At 33.8% G+C, this 20870-nt stretch overlaps 2 protein-coding genes and 1 long non-coding RNA gene across 4 annotated transcripts in view; 2 read left to right on the top strand and 1 right to left on the bottom strand.

The window, feature by feature from the left end:
- LOC122633705 (protein N-terminal asparagine amidohydrolase) overlaps positions 1–8492 on the bottom strand; it is a 40890-nt gene extending 32398 nt beyond the window's left edge. The window contains exons 1-2 of one of the 2 annotated variants that reach the window (XM_043821993.1): positions 8263–8492; positions 4742–5205 (exon numbers count right to left, since the gene is read on the bottom strand). The gene's annotated coding sequence lies outside the window, so the exon portion shown is untranslated. Of the gene's footprint in view, positions 1–4741; positions 5206–5408; positions 5623–8262 lie in introns of those variants that run through there. The other variant, XM_043821992.1, reaches the window with a different exon arrangement.
- A 99-nt stretch (positions 8493–8591) lies between these two features.
- LOC122633713 lies at positions 8592–11058 on the top strand. Its single transcript, XR_006328171.1, has 2 exons — positions 8592–8932; positions 10930–11058. It is a non-coding gene; the product is annotated as an uncharacterized LOC122633713 (long non-coding RNA).
- A 178-nt stretch (positions 11059–11236) lies between these two features.
- LOC122633696 (zinc finger protein 37-like) lies at positions 11237–16709 on the top strand. Its single transcript, XM_043821919.1, has one exon. The coding sequence runs from the start codon at positions 13484–13486 to the stop codon at positions 15779–15781; it is 2298 nt and encodes a 765-aa protein (XP_043677854.1). The 5' UTR covers positions 11237–13483; the 3' UTR covers positions 15782–16709.
- Positions 16710–20870: the final 4161 nt, after the last annotated feature.

Raw genomic sequence — 20870 nt, 5'->3', positions numbered from 1 at the left:
CTAATACTCTACTCGACCACTTTCCCACGCATAGAGAGGATTTTCCCGTTTCTACGATCACGAGATAAATATGAAAACGCGAAGGATAAAAACCAAAAAAAAAAAAAAAGGACAAAAAATAAAAGAGATAAAGAAATAAGATAGAAGTTATCTTGACGATAATAATTTCTTATGGATAAATATTGCAATCAATAATTATGATTACTTCGTTCATTAAATGTTTTTTTTTTATTCTCTTTCTTTTTTCTGTTTTTTTGTTTTTTTGGACTATATCCTAGCGAGTGAAAAATAAAATTTGTGCAAGGAAATTTTTTTTACGAATAAATGTCGCAATCGATAATTGTGATTATTTCTTCTCTCTCTCTCTCTCTCTCTCTCTCTTTTTTTTCATTTAATTGTATTATGTTAAATGGAACTCGAAACATGAGATAAGAAGATATTAAAAATTCGAATTGGGAAATAATTTCCTATAGAAATCTCTATTCCACCGATAAAATTTAATGTAATATCTTTAATCGGTTCGATCGATTTTGTCCTTTCTCTTTTTTTACTTCCCCTTCCGTTCAAACGTCAAAGACTGCATCGAATTGACAATAGAAAAAAAAATTAATAAAATAGATAAATATTTCACGATTCTTTGATCAATTCAACGATATCGTGTAATAAACGAGATAGAAAAGGAAATAGCTTGATACAAATAAATAGTAAAACAAGAACTGTAAAGTTTCTCGACGTTCCCACCGAGAAAATCGATGATTAGGTACATAGATACGCGCACGTACACACACGAACACACGCATAAAAACACAGACACATCAAATGTTCTTAGAGAAGCATAGAAATCGTTGCTAGAGTTCGAGGTACTCTCGCGAGAGCCAACTGACAGAGTTGAGGTTACTTAAGCGTGGATAATAATTGCACCTTAAGTGTTGCAACTATGTAACACTGTCCGTTACTAAAAGTGTTGCCCGGTGATGGATAATACTTGCATATATGTGTGTGTGTATGTGTGTACATGTCGTGTACGTATACATGGATAGATACGACGTGGAAACAAACGTGAACCGACGTGAAATTAGAAAATTTCATTCACTCGTGACGCGTGTCATTCTCTTCTAATCTCTTCTAAATGCCTTTTTAAACGCTAGTTAACACGTTCTATCTCTTTCTTTCTCTCTCTTTTTCTTTCTATAAATTTATCTTACAGAAGAATCCTAATTATTTTTCTCTTCATTTTTAATACAATTAATTTGTATATCATTGTTATAATAGCTTTTTTTTTCTCTGTTTTTTTTTTCTTCTTTCTTTCTAATTATTGTCATATAATCGTAATTGTATCTCATTTTTTGTTTTGTCTGAAAGTCACCTATACAGTAGTTCTCGATTCCTAACAAAAAAAAAAAATTTTTTTTTTTGCTAATTTTTGTTCTTATAATAACAAAGAAGATCGATGAAATGAAAATCTTGATCGACGAGTGCACGCACACGCACACACTGCGATATATTAATCTTTAATATTAATAACTTTTTTCGCACAATATATGTAAATAGTATACGATGTAAAACGTATATGACAAATAAGGGGAAAAGAACGAAAAAACAAAAAAATAAAGAGGAAGAAAGAAAGAAAGAAAGAAAGAAAGAAAGAAAGAAAGAAAGAAAAGAAAAAACAAAAAAAAGCACGCAGGATTAAAAATGAATGGAAAAATATTAATGCGACCATATTTATCTCGATATAATGAATAATTAATCTAAAAGGTATGACGCGAATCGTCGCGTATATGTTGGACGAATGTAAACGACGAATTAATATAGTTCGCTGTTCGCTTAAATGCAAGTCAGCCATGTCGAAACATTGAATTATTGAAAATGTTAAGAATGAGTTTACGATCATGTTTCTCGAATCATGTCTCTCACGCTTACTATGAATAATAATAACAAACGTTGCCTTTTTAATTAAAAAAGCGATATACTTTATAATCAGACATTAAAAGAAACTAACACTGAGAATTCACCTAAGTCGATTCTCCATAAGCGAAACGCTACAAACTCCTCATTAATGTTAACTCATTTACGTTTATTCGTGATGCTCTTGAGAGTGTCCTTCTTACGTTCCGGATTTTATTCGACCGACTCATAATCATTACTTCTATCTATCTCTATCTCTCTTTCTTTTTGTATGTATTTATTCGTGCCTTTCTCTCTCTCTCTCTCTCTCTCTCTCTCTTTCTCTCTATTCGTATGTGTGTGTGTGTGTTAACATGCATCTATTCTGTGTATTCCTGTGTATACATGCGCCTGTGTACTTGATTTGCTATGTATATTTGTGTTTGTATCTGTTTCTTTATTTCTCGGTGTGTTGTGTTATACAAGCATTTGCGCCTCTACTTCGCCTGATCGTGTCCATCTATGTACGTATGTATATATGTGTGTGTGTACTGTTATACACTCATATGCATTTTAAGTATACGCAAAAGCTGTGTTTATCGTTAACCACCACAGTCAGTCTAACTCTTATTCTCTTTTATCCTTTTCTACGGTCTGGACCGATAATTCCATCTTATTATACACGCAGGCTACTACTTCGGTGGAAATATGATGCCTGATAAAAAAAAAAAAAAAAAAAGAGAGAGAGAAGAAAAAGAAACAGAAAAAATTATAAAGATGATTTACTTTTTTTTTTCTTTTTTTTTTTATCGAAGTATAGTTCGTAATTGTAATGAAATAGAAAATATTTTTAAAGGCTCGTTTAAATTGATCTCGCAAAGAAAAATTCTAAAAAAAAAAAAAAAAAAATAATAATTCACAAAATTCTTCCCTCGTTTTTCCAACTACCCTCGACTCTTCAAAAGGAAAAAAGAAAAGAGACGAAAAAATAAGGGTACATACATGTGTGTGTGTGTGTGTCTAAGTATCAAGTGTGATCGGAAGAAAAGGTCAATTGGACGATGATCTCGGCTTTGATTAAGTCTTAAAAAAATTAAAGCCCTTTAACGATCTATCCCTTCGAGCAGTTGCTCGATCGGTGATCGAATGTAACGAAAGGGTTAATGTCACGCTCATTAACGCTCTTTTTTCTTTTCTTTTTTTTTTCTTTTTGGATTAACATACTGAATACTCTCGAGAGACTATTAAAAACGATTTAAAATGAGAGCTAATTAAAATGAGACGATTTTTATAAATATGATATAATAATAATGATTTCAAATTATTTATCATCAAAAAGGTTAATTAAGAAATAATAATTTAACAATTTTAATATATCATTGATTCTTTTTTTTTTTTTTATAATTTAATTAATGAATTAATGAATAATTATTTTAATTGTTTGTCTGATCTCACAAAGAGAGATAGTTTACTCTTTGGAGAAAATTGTTTTTCTTTTTCTTCGATAAAAAATAAAGAAAAGAAAATATAAAAATTCATACAACGTGTAGAGGGTTAATACTTTCGCGAGATATTGAGCTACAACAACGACGAATAAGACTCTGGTGACTTTTACGAGCCAGCACGGTCAGGAAATCACAGTCATAACTCTAATTTTATCGTTCGCTCGCTTGCTTTTCACCTCTCAAGAGCAACGACTATCGATTTATTCTTTACTCTTCCTTTTATTATCCTTTTATTTTCTTTTCTCTCCTCCTTTCGTATTTGATCTAATTCATTATTTCTCATTTATCCTACATTTTTTGCTAATTTAAATTTCCTCGATTTAAAAAAGATCTACGTTCGTATCTATTCCATTTCTTTTTTTTTTTTATTTTTGCAATTTTCTTTAAAACAATTTTAAATAAGAAGTATGTACTTTTTCTTTTTAATCTTATTTATTTCTTATTTATAATTTTTATCAAATTTATAAAAGCCTGAACGATTTTTATTAATAATCTTTGAATAAAAATATTAAGATAAACGATCTCAGCTACTAATAATTCTCAAAAAAAAAAAAATAAAGAAAGAGAGAGAGAGAGAGAGAAAGAAAGAGAGACAATGAAATAGATAAGATCAATGATAATCTTTACCGATTTGTTATTACTATACCTTTTCAAGCTACACCGAATTAACACGCTCTCACCTTCTAAATAATATTAACCGTTTAATTACGTAAGTCTTATCAATGAACGTTGTTAAATTTGCGCAAGAAAATATACATACATACATACACACATATATATATATATATATATATATATATATATATATATATATATATGTCAAGGGTTGAATGTTTTGTCTAAAAATAACATATAAACTGATTAATTATAGTTCAAACTTAAGAAACGTTTGGACTTGCACAGAGTCGAACAGTCAAGAAAGTTTACAAAGTGAATCGATAAAAACAATCTATACATATAACACTATCTGAAACGTATATAAAGTTCATATAACTTTTTAAAGTATTATATTCTAAAATTATTCTATTATATTATTCATATATCGATACTACGTGTTTTTGTTATTGGAAATCCAAACGAATCCAAATAGATATATACGGTTGTAATCTAAAATTCATGTTTATTAAAAGCGTCAGTATGTAAATTTTCCAAACAGTTTAACGGATTATCAGAAATTGTCTGATCAACATGTAACATTATTCTATACGTATAAAGTAACTTGGACAGTATCGTTGAAACGATACAAACGCAAACAAACAAACAAACAGAAAATATTAGCAAAGATAAGAGACAAACAGGGAGAGAAAGATAAAAGAGGAAACAAAAAAGAAACAATAATAAAAACTCACCGTACAATACTTGATATTTCCAAAACAGTTAGTGTGATCCAAAGAGAAGAAGAAGAAGACTCCAGCAATGTTGAAGTTTCAAAGATTTCTGCCTGTTGAACCTGCAGGCGTGTTGCGAACCAGCTACGAGGATAGATGGAGTAAGAGAGAAAAAGAAAGAAGGAGGGAGAGAGAGAGAGAAAGAAAGAGCTGGATGATTTAGAGAGAAAGAGAGAGTAGATATCTAGAGAAAGAGAGAAAGATAGAAACTCGTAAAATCGCGGTTACGCAACACGCAACTGGTGGCACACACGCGACGCAACGATCGAAAACAAAACGTCAGTGTTGTGTCTTCCTTGTCATCATTTTCGTGTCCTCAACTTTTTTTCTCTTATTAATTTTCTTTTTTATACTCCTTCTTCTACTTGCTCCTCTTCCTTCTCCTCTTTTTTCTTCTTTTTTTTTCTTCTTCTTCTTCTTCGTTGCTGCAGCACACGAGGAGCACGGTTTAAGCGATAAGTAAAGAAATATACGAAATAAAAAAAGAGAGAGAAAGAACCGATAGGTAGAAGGAAAGAGAAAGAGAAAGAAAATGAGAGAGAGATAGAAAGAGACAGAGAGAAAAAGAGAGAAACGGAGAGAAAGACACAAAGAGAGAAAAGGAATTCAACTCGAAATATAATATTACGAAGCGTGATCGTGGTAGGCGCGTCACTCTCGCGAAGCACCGCGCTTTCACAGCCAACAAGAGAGTAAAAAGTATATATGTATAACAAAGGTGACAGCTGCGCTTTAGAAAAAAAAGTCGGAGTAAATCAAGCTCGACGTGACCACGCTCGTTCGCTACGCCATCCGCACTGCCAAACGTCTCTATGTCACTCGTCTCACTAGCGCTCGGCGAACCAACTTCGGCCGTTTCCGTCGCGTCCTCGTCGTGAGCCGAACCAAGATGGCTGTTCCCCGATCCTCGACGCCATCTCGCGACACCTTTACGAACTTTTTACTTACGGTGCAACTTCGTCGTTACGTGATAACTTATCTACGTATCCGCGATTAGATTGTTTTCTCTTTCTTTTGAATCGATCACGTGATTGGCGCACAAAATTGCACATAAAATATTAATAAAAAAAAAAAAAATACATGATATATTCGAATATAAACGAAATAAGTGATATATATGTATATAACAAGAGCGAAAAGTGTATCTAACGAAATAACGTCTTTAATAAACCCGATAGATTTATTTATTTCTTATTATAAAACGAATGTTTTAAGTCGATAAAGTATATGCGTATATCGATGGTGAAAGAAAGAGGTTATAGGTTTAGTTACATATTTTCGTTGATAGTGCTATAACGTTGAACCTTAAAAAAAAGAAAAGAAAACAAAAAAAAAAAAAAAAGAATAGAAAAATGAACAAAAAAAAAATATTTCTCGATAATCGCTTGATCTCACGATAAACTCGAGCCGTCTCATTCGCACGATCAATATATAATAATCAATATATCATTAATCAATATTAGAATATAATAATTCTTTCGTACGAGAGATTTCAAGGTATATACTCACATACGTACATACAAACTATATATATATATATATATATATATATATATATATATACACATATATATGCATTAATTCGAATCATTGAGATAATCGACACGAGGGAGAGAGAGAGAGAGAGAGAGAGAGAAAGACAGAGAGAGAGAGAAGACATAACCACGTTGAATCGCTTATTTTCTAAGCATTGAAGTCACTGAACGTTCGTAGCAAGTGATTCGACAATTTGCATGTTCGACGAGTGTCTATGCTAAACGTTTAGAAGAATGTTTAATATATATATACATAACTACTATATAGATACATATGTATATATGTAAAGAAGATATGGACGAGAGGTGGAACGTGCATTCGTCGTTCGTTATATTTTTGGCATTAAAATCTCTCCCTCTTAGAAATTGTAACGCGAACTTTGGATAAGAAAAGTAGTAGCAAATAGAAGAAAGAGAAAGAGAAAGAGAAAGAAAAAGAGAAAGAGGTGAAGGAGGAAGAAAGATGGAGGAAGCACAAACAACGACGCCTTCTGATTGGTCGATATAACCAAAGCTAATATAGGTTATTATACAATGGTTCGATTAGATCTTGTTTACGAATACACAACGTAATAAGAGTATTTACTTTTCATTTAGAAGTAATTCAAACGTTATTTCATTCAACAATTACTTCGTTTTAGAATTATCCAATAAACAAATTATCGAAATAAACATATCAATTAAACAATTCATCGTACAGTTTCTCCTATCTATCTCCTTTCATTTTCCTTCCTCTTATTTATAAAATATACTATATTTAAGAATATAATGATGCATGGCGTTTCTATCGTGTATGCGTGTTGTGTATGCTTGTGAATTATCAGCACGAAGTTGGTTACCTCGTTGATGCCCTGACAGAAGGTCGATAGAGAACAAAATTTTACACTCCTTCTGCTTTTATATCCCTTCCAAGGGATATCGATGAGCTTGATATCTCTATGATGTATGTGTATGTGTATATATATATGTATATATGTATGTATATATGTATATAATAATTGTGCAAATATTTCCATATTGCTTTTGACCGATCCTTGTCTATCTATTTTGTTTATTTTTTTTTTTTTTTTATCGTGGCAGATCGCACATATTCGTAAATTTACGACGAATATAAGGCGTACTATGAACGAATTCATTCCGAGAAATCTGTCGTATCATTCAATGTTGAATACATGTTCACAAACATACGTACGTACAGATACACATACGTAAATACACACACACGAGCACATATTCGTACATACATCTATCATATATACGTAAATACGTAAAAAACAACGAAGGGACATGAACTATTCTCAAATTTCAACAGAAACTAAATTGTAACTTCACGAATTTTTCCAATATTTATTTTAATAACCCTCCATCGCGATAAATCGATTAGATTGTAATCGTATCTCGTGTCTCCTCGATTAGATAATTTTTACGTCAGAAACAAAAAAAGGAAATAATTAACTCTTTCCATACGTAAAACGATTCAAATGGAAAAGAAACAAGCGGAGGAAAAAATTAAATAAGCAAAGGAAATTATTCAACGAAATATATATTGACAGATAGCTTTACTTCCTTGCGTAGCTTTTCTTATGGACGACGTTCAATACTGCCTTGTCAATGCTTTTATTGAACAACGTCGTTACGTACGTGTACGACTTGAACTAAGTTAAATAACGTTTCCTCAATATAGATTTGTAAGAAATGATTTAGGTAAGAATTGTAGGAAAAAATATCAAAAATAAATGTAAGTTATGGAGATAACCTAATTTCACGTTCACGCTTCTGTGAGACGTAGGAGAGAGAAAGATCGAGAAAGAAAGAAAGAGAGAGAGAGAGAGAGAGAGAGAAATACGAAGAGAAAAAAAGAGAGAAACAGAAAGAGAGAGAGAGAGAGAGGGAGAGAGAGAGAGAGAGAGAGAGAGAGAAATAAGAAAAAAAGGAGACTACGCTAACCCATCGGGCCTCTCGTCTGTAGCGCGTTAAAATTCCGCGCAAAGGAGTTTTCACGCGGGCGAACGACTCCGTCTATGTAAGCGCGGCGGTGGCAGTGGCGGTGTCGACGGCGGCGACAGCGGTGGTCCAATACGCACGTATTCGATCGATATAGACAGCAGCACTAGCAGCAGCAACAATAGTAGCAGCAGCAGCGTCAAACGGCAACGAGGGCGACGACACGACAACAACGACGACGACGACGACGACGACGACGACGACGACGACGACGACGACGACGACGATACGGCGGCGACGGCGGCGGCGGCGGCGGCGACGATGGCGGTGACGATGTTGACGATGACGACGATGAGAGGGTGTTCGTGAAATTTTGTAAAGGCCACGCTCGGAACGCCATCTGTCGAGAAGAAGATGAAACACTGATGTGTTTTATCTCGCCTAACTTCATCCCCTCCAATTCTGAAGCTCATACACTCTCTCTCTTTCTTTCTCTCTCTCTCTTTCCTCTCTCTATATATCTCTCTCTCTCTCTCTCCGATACGACTCATCGGCGAAGCTTAAAGCGCATCGAAGATGGCGACAGGAGGGTAGGGTCGAGTCAGTCGCTTAGAAAGGAAGCTTACTCCTCGTCCGTTAAACGACCATAAACGTCGACGTAATGTCGTATCTGGTAAGTAAGAGAGCTTTTTCGCGATCCTTCTCGTACCTTTTTTTTCGCCCTTATGCTTTGAAAAGAAACAAATTTTGCGATTCGATTCGTGATTGAAAGAGAGAGAGAGAGAGAGAGAGAGAGAGAGAGAGAGAGAGGGGAACGGCGGGAAAATTCAGGTAGTTCGAAACGACGAAATCGCGAAATGTATATATATACTTGCCGTGAGCCTCTTCTCTTCCCTGGGAAGTTCAATGCGCTACGAACTCGTATCGTGTATGTTCTGTGTGATCAAAAGGAAAATGGGAGCACGATTTTATGTCTGCACACGTATTTACGTGTGTCTCTCTCTACTGTGTACGTGTGTGCGTATGTGTATATATATATATGTGCATATATATTATATATATATGGGTGATAGTGTGTATATATATATGTATATATATATATATATATATATATATATACTTAGTCGCTGGTAGTAACGAGCATGCACACGTGCGCAAGAGTTCTCTTTTTCTGTTTCTATCTTTTTCTTTCTTTCTCGAACGAACGACTGTCCGGCTAATCTATATAACACTACGAATGAACAAGAGAGAGAGAGAGAGAGAGAGAGAGAGAGAGAGAGAGAGAGAGAAAAGAGAATAAAAGAGATAGCAAGAGAAGAGGTCGGAATCGACGCTTCCATTACGCGACGTTGCGCGACGAATCAAAAAATTTCTTTCGTGACGTCACCCACGCGATCATCCTTGCGATATATTTCCACGACAATACATATGTCGAGCAATCTGATTGGTCGAGGATTCCTCCAAATCTCGTGATAAATTAGCTCTCGCTTTTAAAATAGTTATTATTAGATTGTATATGTATACTCGTTTAAAATTAATTATGGTTATTATTAGACTGAATAGATATGATTGTGTGTGTGTGTGTGTGTGTGTGTATATCTATAATTAAATGAAAATCGATCTCTTCGACGATCGAATGATTATTTTAACACGTGATCGAACAAGATGCATTCCATGTCAAAGGTCATTTATATAGGGTGTCGCGATTAACATGATTTCATTATGTAATCAAGTTTAAAATGTATCTTGAATTTTGATCAAATTCTATATATATATATATATATATATATATATATATATATATATATATACACACACACACATACACTATATATATCTCGTCTACAAAGAAAATTTATAATTCTTTTTTTTTCTCATTTATATATATATATATAGCAAGTTTCATGTCGTGTCTCTCTTTTCATGAGTATGTATATACATGTATATGTTGTGTATATGTATGTGTATGTGAAAGCACAGAAAGAACGATTTCAATGAGAACTTGAAGCTCATGGCGTCCGAGCAGAGTCAACGACGGAAATTGATCGTCGTACTTTCGGATTGGGTCACGTAACTCCTATACATATAAACATATATATGTTGGATATGTATAGTAACATTACAAGTCGATTCTAAAATACAAAAGAATGAATAGACATTAAAATATTTTCATATTATATATTATATATATATATATGTAGATATTATGATATATATATTAATTATTTTATTATTATAATATATATTATATACATATATATATATATGTCTATTTGTATAGATACAATTTAGTCTTCGATCATTCTATAAATTTACGATTTTTAAAAAAATCTGAAGAAAATTAAAAAGAATGAGAAGAGAATAAAAAGAGTTTCTCTTCAGTCTTGTTGTTGTGTCATTCAATCTCTAAGCAACGCTCTTTAAAGTTGACCTTTTAAATCGAATTTACGTAGTTTAAATTTATATCCCTCATTTTCTTTCTCTCTTCCCCTCCCCCTCTCTCTCACACTCTTTTTATCATTAGGATCTTCGTTCTGAGCTTTTTTGATTTTGCTAAAAAAATTCTTGGAAAAAAGAAAAATAATAAAAAGCCGAAGATCTTTTTCTCGATGAAAGAGGAAAAAAAAGAAAAGCAAAAGGGACTCCTTTCGTAATCTTCCTTTCTTTCAGATGGTGGTGGTGGGTACTTTTTCCTAACTAGGATTCTCCCCGAAAAAAGGAACGGGGGTGTGCTGCGCGTTACTAACTAACAAATTTAATCAATATTATCAAAACTATTCGCATTTTTATTTCCAAGAAGAAGAAGAAAAAGAAGAAGAAGAAGAAGAAGAAGAGGAAGAGGAACAAAAAGAAGAACAGGAAAAAGAAGAAGAGGATAATGAACAAATCAATAAATTAATCAACGTTTAGAGTTAAGTGGAGGACGAGGAGAAGGAGGAAGAGGAAGAGGAGAAAGAGGAGGAGGAGGAGGAGGAGGAGGAAGAGGAGGAGGAGGAGGAGGAGGAGGATGTTGTTGTTTAGAGGAATCTAGTCACACACACAGGAAGAAAGAAAAGATCGACGTCGGCCAAACTACAGTAGGATTAAAAGAATTAATCCAAAGGACATACACCAAAGAAAATTAGTCTGAATTGAACGTGGAGGTCAAAGAACCACCCCTAACCTCCTCTCAAGATCAATACCAAAGAAATCAAAAGATCAACAAGTTTAAATGCTATTATATAATCGAAGTTTATGAGAAAATTGTTATCGATCGTATTTTATCACGTAAACTTTGATAAATAATCAATGAAGATTAAAGAAATGTCAAGGAACAACGAAGGAAGATTCTCGTCCTTATTCTTGCATTATTGATCTCTAACGAGCTGAACAAGCTATTCCTGTTTCGTATAACCATGATGATAATGATGATGATAGAGAAGATGAAAAATTGAATGAATACACCGGAGTACTAGGTATTCAGAATATTAATCTATAATCGATAAAATCAAGTATGAAAAAAAGAGTAAAATAAAAAAAGAGAAATAAAGAGAGAGAGAGAGAGAGAGAAAGAGAGATAAATATTATTAATCTATTTATTGAACAATCAATGTGGTTACAAAACTGATGATATAATCGATAGCTAAAAGGGTTATAAAGTAATAGGAAGAAATAAATAAATAAATAAATAAATAATAGGAGGAAACTATAGTTTCCTAGTTGAAAGTACGGAAAGGTGAGAGGTTGCAGACGAGCTTTAAAAGTTGGGAGAGGGTTGGAAGGGTATTGAAATAGAGGAGTAGGAGAAGAAGAAGAGAGGAGAGAGGAGAGAGGAGAGAGAGAGAATAGCAGGGTCTTGTCTGGAAGGGTGGCAAGAGTGAAAAGCCGGGTAGGAGTAAGCCGGCTAGCAAGCAAGCAAGCAAGCAAGCAAGCAAGCAAGCAGAGGCAGGCAGGCAGGCAGGCAGGCAGACAGGCAAGCGAGCAAGCGAGCAAGTGAACGAGCTAGGTATCCAAGGAAAGTGTGAGTGAGAAGGAGATATAGAGACAGACAGAAAGAGAGAGAGGGAGTGAGTAAGTGGAAGAAGGAAGGAGAATCCATAGGAGGGGGTGAAACCGGGTTGATATCGACCGAGGATTGCGCTTGCGTGGAAAAAGGCGCGCAATCGCGCTCGAAGAATTCCATCGTGCGCGTCGTCAAAGATAGTAGTCAAAGCTCTCCTCTCGAGTAGTGTTCGGTTGATCGACGAAGTAGAAACGACAAGAGAGAACGAATGCATAACGTTATTCCATCACTGTTTCTGTTTTAGCAATGTCGAGTATATTTAACTTCCGTTATCCTCTTTAGCTCGGTGGTTGGTGATTCCAACGCCTGCACGAGCCATCGACGAACTTTCGGAAGTCTTTGCGGATAGATAGATACAAAGAGAGAGAAAGAGGTAGAAGAAAAGAGAAGAGGAGAGCAGAAGAGAAAAAAAAGATCATATTTCTTTGGATCGAGAAGCCGCCTGGGAACGTTGAGAACAAGGGGTGGCAGAGAAGGGGAGGGAGAGAGAGAGAGAGAAAGAGAGAGACAGACAGACAGAGAGAAAGAGAAACGAGGAGAAACAAAAAAGAAGAGAGTAAAGCTATCGCGAAACGCGATAACGAGCTGTGATAAGACTGTATAAGTCTCTCTCTCTCTCTCTTTTTTTCTCTCTCTCCCTCTCTCCCTCTTTCTCTCTCCCTCCATCCCTTTTCGTTGTCGATTTCTAGGCACTGTTACATAGTTACGATAGTGTTCGAGAACGTCATCGTCATGACGTTCGTCCTACCTAGGAAACGACACAATTTCAATAGATGTGACGGTGGTTGTGGAGGTGGTGGTGGTGGTGATGGTGGTAGTGGTAGTGGTAATGGTAATGATAGTGCTAGTAGTGATCGTGATTATGTTACCTACTCGTCACTGAATCCACCGAGTTGAAGAAGAACTAATCTAATCTAATCTAATCAAAATAATACGTGAGAGAGGAGAAGTTTTTAGTCCTCTTGTCGATATGCTCTGATAGACGAATGCGAGCGTCGAAGTCTCTCGAGGCTGAGGTGCTCGAAGATTAGTCTCTCTTATTTCTCTTTATCTATCTCTCTCTTTCTCTTTTTATCTCTCTCTCTCTCTCTCTCTCTCTCTCTCTCTCTCTCTCTCTCTCTATTTTTCTTCTCTCTTTCTCTTTGTTTCTCCGTCTCTGTCTCTGTGCTTAACTTTTTGAACATGATCAATATGCAGCAGTTGATCCTAGGACAAGTATCTGGTAGTAGCGAGCAACCTCAAGAAGAGGTTCAATTGACCGAACTCTTGCCCGTCAAACAGTCACGTATTAGGGAGAATAATGTTTTCAAGGACATCGACGCTACCGATGCATTGAAAGCACTTCGAAGTTATTCCGGTGGATGTAACGAGGAGGAACAGGACTTCGGATTGAGAATTTTTGACGAAAATGGCCGTGATAAAGATGAGATTAAAACTAAACGTGGATGCGGGACTAAGAGGAAATCCAATCACTCGAACCTTGATAACTTGGAAAAGAAGAAAAATAGCTCGAACGAACGTGACATCGATCATCGCGATGCCACCAATTGTAAAAGATCGATAATGTCCAAGAAAAGGAACGTAGCAAGAAAAAATTCTAAGAAGATAACCTCCGGTTCTAACAAAAAGTCTGTTAACAAAGTAGCGATCGTTGAAACGAAAGACGATACGGAAGAGGACGACGATGATCTGTCTGTTTTATACGACGACGAAATTCCGACATATTTGGATCTAGACAAAACGAAAGACAGTTTGAACGACGAAGTTTACGTGTTCCGTCGTGAAAGATCTAACTCATGCTCTCTCTCTCAAACGTCCAGCGAGGTGAATCATGACAATACAGAGGAGATTTATGAAAACGATTATCAAACGACCGACGGGGTTCTAATAAAGAAATTCACGCATCGTTCAAAGAATTCAGAGATTAGTACGGACGAGTTGAACTCATCGGTATCCGAGGAGGAAAGAACGACTCCAACGACCGACGATAATCCAGAGAAAGAGCTAAGATTGAAGATCGACGCGATAATCCAGGCGAATTTTTTGGTCGAAAGAGGAGATAACAACAATGTCGTTAGTCAAGATAGAAAGAAATTAGATAAGAAAGTGCGTTCTTCGAAGCTATCGTCGTCGCCATCACCACCATCTCGGTTATCTAACATAGGAACTAGCGAGGCTCAGAATGGATCGAATTTCAGCGACGAGGAGACCAAAAGATCGGAGGACGATGGTAGCAACGAGGATCAAACCCGAAAGGATTCTCAAAAGAAATATTGTTGTGTTGTTTGTGATGCTCGTTTCAAAGGTAGCGGTGGCCTAAGGAATCACTACAAAGTCGTTCACGGTGCCGGGCCAATTTTTAAATGTGACGAGTGCGGTAAGGAGTTCCCATTGAAGGAACGTTTGAAGTTACACGTTCGAACGCATACCGGCTTCAAGCCTTACAAGTGTCCGGAATGTGACAAGAGCTTTGCTAGGGGTGGCCAATTGGTTCAACATCGTCGTACACATAGCCAGGTAAAACCCTATCGTTGCGCCCTCTGCTCAGGAACGTTCACATGTGCAGCGAATCTTGCTTTGCATGTTAAACGGCACAACGGTCAGAAGGATCACAAATGCGAGATATGCGGTAGGGGTTTCGTTAGACGCGACGCATTGAAAAAACACTTGGAGTGTCTTCATCGCGACGTCAAGTCGTTTTTATGCGTGATTTGTAACAAAACGTTCAAGGGACACCTACCTCAACATATGAGGACTCATGCGCGAGACAGACCACACGGTTGTGCTACTTGCGGCCAAAGATTTGCTCAGAAATCACAATTGACCGTACACCAACGTACTCATTCGGGACAGAGACCATTCAGATGTTTGGTCTGTTGGCAAGCGTTTGCCCACTCGACTGCGTTGAAGTTGCACACCAGAAGACATACCGGGGAAAGGCCGTTCAAATGCGTTGAATGTAATGCCGGTTTCACCCAATTGCCACATTGGAAAAAACATATGAAATGTATTCATGGTAGAAACGAGCCGTATGGTTGCAAACGTTGTAAGAGTTTTTTCAGGATCAAAAACGACTTAGAGAATCACGAGAAATCTTGCCACCCTGAGATAGAACACGACGTCGAGGGCTCGCTCGGTGCCTCGAACGATTCCACCGACAAGACCACCAATACGAAATACAAAACTATGACGGTCGAGAGGATGCGTTTGTTATTGGCTGTATTATTAAAGAGGATCAGCAAACAGGAGAGATTAGACGAGTTGGGTTTCGGTAAACGTCTTATCGACAAAGTTCTTCATGATTCTTTGATATCTGCTGGCAAGGACCCGGCAACGGGTAAAGGTCTCTCCGAATTGGAAACTCTCACCAAGAATCTTGAGACTTTTCTCGAGTGGACCGTACCGAAGGAACACTGGGAGAATTTTCGTCGAATGAAAAAAACTCCAGAAGACATCTTGGAAACTCTCACGGCTACGTAGAGGTGATTATCGGGACGAGGACCTCGTTTTTAGTTTCTCTCTTTTTTTTTTTTTTTCCTTTATTTCTCCGCCCAAACCCCTTCCCAATCCCTTCTTCCTCCCTAAACCCATTAGCATCTCTCTCGGACGGTGCAACCTATGAGAGTAACAAACGATTAGCAAAAATATTTATTTCTCAAGGCCGTTTGAACAAAATGTTAACCCACCGTGTATAACACCGTGATTATTTTTATTTATTTACTATTTTTTTCTTTTGCTTTTTTTTTTCTTTTTTTCTTAGAAACAAAAAGATACTTGGTATCTTCATATCAGATTGTTATTCTTGTCTCTCGTACAAGCATACAACTACACACAAATCTTGTCTTCAGCTGTTGACAATCGAATGCCAATTGCTGATCAAACTTTTTTATTTTTTATTCTAATTGCACCCCTGTCATCATCATCCCCCTTACTAGCATCATCCCCCCTCCCCCACCAGTTGCAACATCATTATCATAGTCGTCATTATCATCATCATCATCAACATCAACAGCCCATATTTTTATACTTAGAAATGAACGAGATAATTATCAATCAAAGAAGTGCATATATACGACTGATTTCATGTACTTCGGATTTAGATCCGTCTCGTTCGCGATTAGCACAATATGGTGATAGTTTCGTGAAATATCAAATCATACCAAAGCAAAGACAAAAACAAATAAATGAAAAATAAAAACTAAACGATAAAAAATACAACAAAAAAAATTAGGAGTGCGGAAAGAGAGGGGAAGAAGGTATTATAAAAAAATGAAAGAAAACAAGCTAGACTGCAAAACATAGGACTTGGGTCAAAAAGTTCTTTAAATGGACCTGGACCTTTTAGATGATTTTAAACATTAATTACTTTGCTTCGAAACTTTTCAACATTCATTTTTCTTTTTTTTTTCTAATTATAAAACGAAAAAATTATTAACTAAAAAGTCTTGAAAAAAAGTAATTGATGTTTACAATCATCTAATAATTTAGGATCCCTTCTAAGATTCTTTTAGCCCATCCAGTACACATATATACATTTCTACACACACATACACGATACGTATTATTGCTAGAATCCAACGAAACAATCAAATTTAGATACATTAATTGTTAAGAGAAATTAAAATAAGATGGATAGAAGAAGAGGTAGGGCGGGGGTGATAAGAGAAGATAAGTATGATCGATACCTATTGAAAAACGTCGATTCTTTGATGTGTGATACTATTAGAAGTGAATGAAAAAAGAAATGAAAAAGAAAAAAAAAAATTGCTATATCCTTCTTCATAGTGCCATTTTGTGATTACACTTGCCATAATTATACCAATGATCGTATCGATTGCACCAGTTATTTCGTAGATACTAATAAGTAGCTAATGATTTGCACGGAAGATACACACACACACACACACACACACACAAATATACATATACACGCGTTCAAATTCGTTAGACATTATATTTTTCTTCAGTTTTTCTTTTTTTCGATATTTAAAACGCAAAGGAAAAAATATATATATACAAACAAAATAAATAAATAAATAGAAGAAAATAAACTAAGAAGACAAAAAACACAGTAGTGAGATCTTGAAAAATTTGAAAAATCCTTGTTTTTTAATATTTCCATATATATAGTGACGAAACTTTACTCTCCTCTTCGCATATTTTTAAAAAATAGAAATAAGAATAATAAAATCAATAGATAATAGAAAAAAATTTTTTAAACGTTCGTCACGCTGGATCTCAAGCACTCTTGCCATGTAAAGAAAAAAAAAAAAAAGAAAAGAAATAAAATAAAGAAAAAAAAAAATCTACATGATTTTAAAAAGCACATTTTTTGCACTGTAACGTTCGAAACGATAGAGTCGAGAATTTTTATAAAAAAGAAAGAAACAGAAAAAAAACAATTACACTACCACCATCAACAATTACAGTATCAACAACAACAACAATAACAATAATAAGAGGCTATTACAGTTACTTCTTACATTATTATCATCATTGTTACTTTCTATAAACAAATGCAGGATTGGGGCGAAAAGTTTTTAAATGGACCAAAAGTTATGGAGTGATTTTAAAAATCAATTAATCTTTCTGGAAACTTTTTATACTTGTAATTGGGCTATCAGTTGGACAAGTTAATCTTATAATTTTACAATCTCTGAAAAAAGTTCAGCTTAAACAATCTCAAAAAGGAGTAATTCATTTTTAAAATCATCACGGAATTTTTGATTCATTCTGAAACTGTTAGCCATCCCTTCTCTGCATATTACGTTTTTGCGCGTAAGGATATATAATATATTATTATTATTATTATTATTATTATTATTATTATTATTATTATTATTATTATATTATGAGAGATTTCATTATGTGTTCAATTTATTGACCTAATCGCAATAATGATTAGGTATGAGTTACTAGTTGCTTTTTGTTCCCCACCTTTTTAGATTTCGTATTATTATGTGTCGAAGTTCATAAGAAATAAATAAATAAATACAAATATATATATACACGCATGCACATATACAATACATATATATATATATTATATACATATATATACATATATGTACGTTAGGTTTGATACCTTTTGTATCGACGCGCATTCGTTTTAGCTAGGTGGTTAAGTAAATGTGAACAGACAATAATGAAAAAGAAAAAAAAAAAAAAGATCGTAAGATTAATATATTATAATCTTTGAAAATTAAATTAATAAAAAAATATATATATACATATACATATATACACGTAAACATATACACAAACATACAAACAAAATACAAGCGTAAATGTTAGTATTAGAAGCATTAAAAATAACGATAGGACGAAATAGAGTGAGAGATAAATTTATGTATGAATAATTTTAATTCGATTACCTAAATTATTTGATTTTTTTTCTTTCTTTAGTTTGTTTTTGTATTTTTTTTTTCTTTTTTTTTATAAATCATTATTAAGCAACAAACAACCAAAGCAATCCTTCGACCAATAAGACAAAAACAATCTCGATGATGTAAAAATCGAGACCACTGAGCCGATGATTTAGAAAATGGTCTAATCAAGGTCATATTTATCGTACTGAGATATTTTAACAGTTTTTTTGGAGGGTAATTAGTGTAAATTTTATTCACATAGCCAGTATGATGAGGTTTACAACACTCTATAAAAATGTTACAAAAAAAAAAATAATAATAAAAAAAAGTAGTGTGCGTTGAGTTATACTTATTACTCTATTAGAAAACTTTTTCATTCAAGTTTTTTTTTTTGACTAAAAACTACAAATAAATTCTTTATAAAAATAAAAAAAAAAGCGATAACAATTTGTTCTATTAAGTGTCTCAAAAAAAAAAAAAAGAACAAAATGCTGACAGACCAATTACGTAATTAATATCTCAAATGACTTGTAGACCACTTTCAATAATTACCGGTTCGTATAAAGATGTAAAATTCGAATCCAAAGACGCTCTATACATATATATTTTTCTTTTTTATTTTAATGATAATATTTAATTAATTTTCTAAACTTTCGAAAAGAATAAGAAGGAAAGAAAAGAAATTAAAAGATTCTTTTGTCGTTGCAAAGCTTTGTAAAAAAAAGCTATAAAAGGAAACACAAGAAAACGGATTCGTGGTCGTTTATTTTTGAGTAGAGAGAGAGAGAGAGAGAGAGAGAGAGAGAGAGGGAGAGAGAGAGAGAGAGAGAGAAAGAAAAAGAAAAATAAAAGAAAAAGAAATTTCCATGTTTTTGTTACACACACGTATGTACATAGAATATGCAACAACGCGTGTAAATTTATTAACATAAACGATACCGTACCACCATCTTATTCTTCGTCGAACGTAGTCGATGGCTTATCGTTTTCAAATTTATACAACGAAGATCGAAATCTACGTTCTTTTATTCTTCTTCTTCTCCTTCTTACCGGTGCGAATGCAAACGAGGGGTCGAAAGAGCATCGGATGTGTATCGAGGTCAAAGTGTTGTACGCGTGATCGATGCGTCTTCGTTAAAAAAAAAAAAAAGAGAGAGAGAGAGAAAAGTAAAACGCATCGATCGTTTATTTGTTCATTCAGTTTTTAAACATTGTCTTTATATAATGTTTATATAATTTACAGTGCCAAAAAAAGTGAAAGAAAAAGAAAAGAAATAATTTCGACCACATCGCGCTACTCTTATTCCTATACATATAGATATCTATATAATATTATTATTGTTGTTATTATTATTATTATTATTATTATTATTATTATTATTATTATTATTAATTTTATTGTTTATATAATTTACAGTGCCAAAAAAAAAAAAACAAAAAAATAAATTTCGATAACAACGCGCTGCCCTTAATCCTATATATATATGTATAGATATCTATATATATTATTATTAATTAATATTATTGTTAATAATAATATTATTATTTTGCGTGAAGAGCGATTTACGTGTCGAAGGAAAGTTTAAAAACGATATATTGAAATGTTTTATGTTTCTTCTTTCTAAGAATTATTATTACAGTATAGATTGTTTATCATATATATTATATATATATATATAGAGGTATATATATATATATATATATTATTTTTTTCTTCTTCTTTGTTGGTGCCATACACGTTAAGTCGTTTATATATACAATATAGCGTACATATGTAATAAAAGAGGAAGGAAATTATTTGAATAAAAATGTTTCATCTTTAAACGCGTCTCTTTCATATTTTGTTTGTTTGTGCTGTTGTTTTCTGTTCCCCCCCCCCCCCATATATTGCATATATGCAGTTTATATTTTTATATTTAATAAAAATTGTTTTTAATTTCTTACTTTTCTAAAAATTTTAAAATATAAAAATTGAATATACTTTTTTCAAGTATTTTTTTCGATATCTTTTATTGAAAACATTGTAATCTCGATTATACAAAAAAAAAAAAAATATATATATATATGGATATATATTTATATAAATTTTTCAATACTTATACTCTATTAAAAAAATATCTTTCATATATAAATTGACAGATCTTTTCTTCTTTTCTTGTTTTTGTGTTTTTAATCTTTTTAGATTACGATAAAACATATAA

The sequence above is a fragment of the Vespula pensylvanica genome, chromosome 13 (genome assembly GCF_014466175.1).
Source record: "Vespula pensylvanica isolate Volc-1 chromosome 13, ASM1446617v1, whole genome shotgun sequence".
NCBI classification, from domain to species: Eukaryota; Metazoa; Arthropoda; class Insecta; order Hymenoptera; family Vespidae; genus Vespula; species Vespula pensylvanica.
The sequence above is the reverse complement of the archived record's forward strand: the minus strand, read 5'-3'. Positions and strand labels throughout refer to the sequence as shown.

Bases quoted from the DNA above. Each gene is read 5' to 3' on its own strand.
- LOC122633696 (XM_043821919.1), top strand. From the start codon at position 13,484: ATGATCAATATGCAGCAGTTGATCCTAGGACAAGTATCTGGTAGTAGC.